General features: G+C 60.9%; 1 protein-coding gene across 1 annotated transcript in view; it reads left to right on the top strand.

Annotated features, from left to right (window-relative positions):
- The window catches only part of ATRIP (ATR interacting protein), a gene marked incomplete in the record, with an annotated part of 20,861 nt that overhangs the window by 14,750 nt on the left and 2,223 nt on the right, over positions 1-3,888 (top strand). Inside the window, 5 exon segments of the mRNA XM_027769305.1 lie at positions 32-183; positions 2,915-3,051; positions 3,161-3,252; positions 3,582-3,662; positions 3,748-3,840. Of these exon segments, the coding sequence (XP_027625106.1) occupies positions 32-183; positions 2,915-3,051; positions 3,161-3,252; positions 3,582-3,662; positions 3,748-3,840 (555 nt within the window).

The raw sequence follows: 3,888 nt of genomic DNA, 5'->3' as shown, positions 1-3,888 counted from the left end.
GGGGGCCTCGGCACCAGCGGAGGCTCCCGAGGACCAGGGACAGCACCCACTGCTGGAGACGCTGCTTCACGTCCTGGCGCTCTCTTCTGCAGCGGTGGGTCACTCTCAAGCCGGGGTCCTGAGCCAATGCCTTAAGGTTCTGGTGAAATTAGCAGAAAACGCACCCTCTGCACTCTTGCCCAGGTACAAAGCACATGGCAGTTGGGGCGTGGGTCTTACCCGGCCCTCAGGGCCCTGGGACTTCACTCACCCTGAGCCATCTACACTGCTCGGTCTGGGTTTGGGTTGGTTTGGGCTCTGAGGCTTGGTTCAGGGAGTTCTGAAGTGACAGGAAGTGGAACGAGGTGCTGAGAAGACCAAGGAAGTGGCTTATTTGGGTCAGCTCTGCCTCAGAACAGCAGTCAGGGGTAAGCAAAGGGCACACGAATTAGCCAGGGAATCATAGCCCCTGTGGAAGAGGCTTTTGAACCCGAGCACGGATCAGGTAAAGATCACGCACCTCAAGCACATTTAACTTCAGTGGGAGGGACCTGCAGATGGCATAATGGTTACATTGCTGGACTCCCATGTAGTTGACTGTGGTTCAAATCCTGGACCCGGCAGCTTAAAACTCACACCAGGTGCATGTGTGTGCATGCCCAAAATCCCAAGAGGAGAGTGGAGGAGAAGGGATTGTGGTGTGGCCATTCCCCCAGGGGGTGATTTCTTGCTTTCTATCTCTGGCAAGCACTTGAACCCTATGGCAAAAGCCTCTCTCAAGGAAAAAAAGAAAGAAAGTTTGGTGAGCTCCCACGGAGGTGGAGGGGCGGGGCCTGCCCCCATCACAGGCCCGGCTCTAGTGGGCGTCACGGTTGCGTGCCCCTCTGAGCCTGCGGGAAGTGGTGTAGCGTGGTGACCCAGCTGGTGAATGCGGTCCAAGCTGCGAGGCGGAAGAACCGTCGACACTGTCCAGCCCACTGCCTCGCCCACAGCCCTGTGCCCACCAGGACTCTTCCAAAGGCTGGTTTCTCTGTGGGACGGCTCCCAGGCTGGGCACACCTGTCTTCTCATCTCCGTGCTCAGCACGCCTGCTTCTTAAAGATGCTTCTGGGCCCTGGGTTCCACCTCAATCTTGTGGGTCTGGTCCTGCCTACAGGTGACACTCTGAGCTGGACATAGCACAGCGGCCGGGGCAGGGGGCACACGGCTTGGCCAGGCCTGTCATCCGGGGGCCTGGCAGGGGCCCAGCTCACCACGGCTGATTGTCAAAGGAACGTGTCCCAGGCCCGTGCTTCACCAGTCCCCTTGGTAGGCACTCTCTGTTGCAGGCCTGCTGAGCGTGTCTGTGGGACACGTAGGGGTCCTCTCAGCCACACCCGATGCTCCCTTCCACTGGCCCCACACCTCCACCCTAGCCCGCTGCTAGGGCTCAGTGTTCCCTGAGCAGAGCCCCCGTGCTGAGGCAGGGCAGTTTGAAAGCCCACAGGGAGCACACGGCACAGCCGTCCTGTCACTGACACCATCTTCCACTCAGTCTCTTCAGAACCCTTCCGGCTCACCGCAGAAGCCGAGCCCCGCTTCTGCAGTGTCCTGTGTGCCTCGGAGTGAAAGCTGGCCAGGGCTGCTGCTGGGCCCTAGAGCAGCATGTGATGGGGTCAGGAGGGCTGCGGGCGCAGCTGTTCCCAAGCCTTAGGGAGTCCTTGCCCACGCAGGCTTGTTTCCCTGCCACACCTCTTACAGCCCTTGGGTCCAGGTTTGGCAGGGGCTTTGGGGAAAACAGGTCTCATCCCCACCCTCAGCCAGGTTGGCATGACTGGGGCTCTACATAGAATTATTTTTTACATTTTTGCTATAGGGTACTGCACTCACCAGAGACACAGAGACAGAAAGGTAGAAATCATCCCTTGGGGGATGGCCACACTGCAATCGCTTCTCCATTCTCATCTGGGGATCTTGGGCATGCACCCAGCATGCATTTTAAGCCATCGGGTCTGGGACTCGAACTGCAGTTGACTACGTGGAAGTCTAGCAACATACCGTTGCACCATCTGCTGGTTCGAGAATTTTTTCTTTTTAATTTGCTAGAGGGTGCATGTGCTCTCTGGAGCTGTACAGAAAGCACACACACACACCCATGGAGAATGGTCACACCCAATCCCTCTATTCTCCTTTCAGGATTTTGGGCATGCATGCACACATGCCCAGATTGAGTTTCAAGCTGCTGGCTCCAGGACTTGAACCAGGGTCAGCCATGTGGGAATCGAGCACTTCAACCATTATACCACCAACAGGCATGTTTCTTAAGCCACCTGGCCCAGGACTCAGAACAAGGTAGAGAGGCGGTGTGGGGTCCAGCCATTTCAATCACCACACCACTGGCTGGTCCCAGGACTTCATTTAAAAAAAGAAGTCTCTAATGTGGGCCCGCCCAGGCCTGGTGTTACCTGTGGTGGGCAGGTCAGCAGTGTGACCCCAGGCCTGGTCACTGGCTCTGGCCCACAGTGTACTGTGGAGTGATCACGGGGACTAGGGCCTGAGCCTTCACTGGGGCTGCTGCAACTTAGGGGAGGCCAGCCCTCACCTGGCACAGGGCACCCAGCTGCGGCCTCTGCATGTGCCCAGACACTCGAGTCTGCTCCCCGGCAAGGATGCAGGTCGCACCCTCAGTCTGAATGTCCTGTGCTCACCAGCGAAGGACTGGCTGGCAGTCCAGAGTGACGTGTGGGCATGGCTGCAGGTGGGTCTCAGGAAGCTATGAGCAAGGAAGACCCTCTCCTCCACTAGTCAGGGAATGCCAGTCTTTTCTGGGTACGCACGGGCATGGGGACGCTCCTGCCCCTCAGGCTTCGCCACACGCAGGCAGGGGCAGAGTAGTGAGCCATCTCGGGGCCTGCCTGTCCCCTGCTGCCTGGTGACACGCAGCCCTGTCTTTCAGGCTGCGGTGTGTGTTCCGGGTGCTGCCAGCGTGCCTGGGCCCGGAGACGCCCCTGCCGGGCGTGCTGCTGGCTGCTGAGCTCCTCTCCCTCCTGGCAGACCACGACCAGCTGGCGCCTCAGCTCTGCTCCCGCTCCGGTAAGGGGTAAGGCGGGGCAGGGCGGCTGGGGCAGAGCCAGGGCCCCTGGGGCTCTGCTGCTCACCCAGGCCCTGGGCGAGGGGCCCTGAGTAAGTGCGTCCTTTCCAGAAGGCTGCCTCCTGCTGCTGCTGTACACCTATGTCACCTCACGGCCCGACAAGGCGGCCTCGGACACACAGTGGCTGCAGCTGGAGCAAGAGGTAAAGCCCCTTCCGGCCTGCCCCGAGGGCCGCAGAACCTCCCTCCTCGTTCACCCCGGTAACTAGTTCATCCAGCAGCTGAAGAGGGTACCTCAGTTTGGGGGCTCCACCCTACACAGATGCAGTGCCCAGGACCCCCAGTCTGTCAGCGGGGTTGCCTGCTAATTGTCCATGCCCTGGCCGTGGGGCCTAGTGGCTGGAGGTGGGCCTGGAGGCCAGTGGGCTGTAGGCAAGGCTCAGTACTAGCCCCGGGCCTGTTTTGTGCAGTTGCCGAAGCGAGGGGAGCCCCCGCCCCACGCTGGGTGGGACAGAATGCCATCTCGTTCCAGGCTGTGTGGCTCCTGGCCAAGCTTGGCGTGCGGGGCCCCTCTGTCCCGCTCACAGGCTCCGACTGCCAGTGCAGTGCAGAGGTGAGTGGGGCCTCGCCTGGGTGGCTGGCCGAGCAGGCTGTGTGGGTGCCGGAGGCCAGGCCTCAGCCTGCACCCTCACCCCTAGGTGGTCCGAGCACTCACGGTGATGCTGCACCGACAGTGGCTGGCGGTGCGGAGGGCAGGGGGGCCCCCGAGGACCACGCAGCAGAAGCGGACGGTGCGCTGCGTGCGGGACACGGTGCTGCTGCTGCACGGGCCGGACCCG

This window comes from Tupaia chinensis, unplaced genomic scaffold, assembly GCF_000334495.1.
Source record: "Tupaia chinensis unplaced genomic scaffold, TupChi_1.0 Scaffold149184_1, whole genome shotgun sequence".
Taxonomy (NCBI): domain Eukaryota; kingdom Metazoa; phylum Chordata; class Mammalia; order Scandentia; family Tupaiidae; genus Tupaia; species Tupaia belangeri.
Note: the sequence above shows the minus strand (reverse complement) of the source record. Positions and strands in the feature narration are given on the sequence as shown.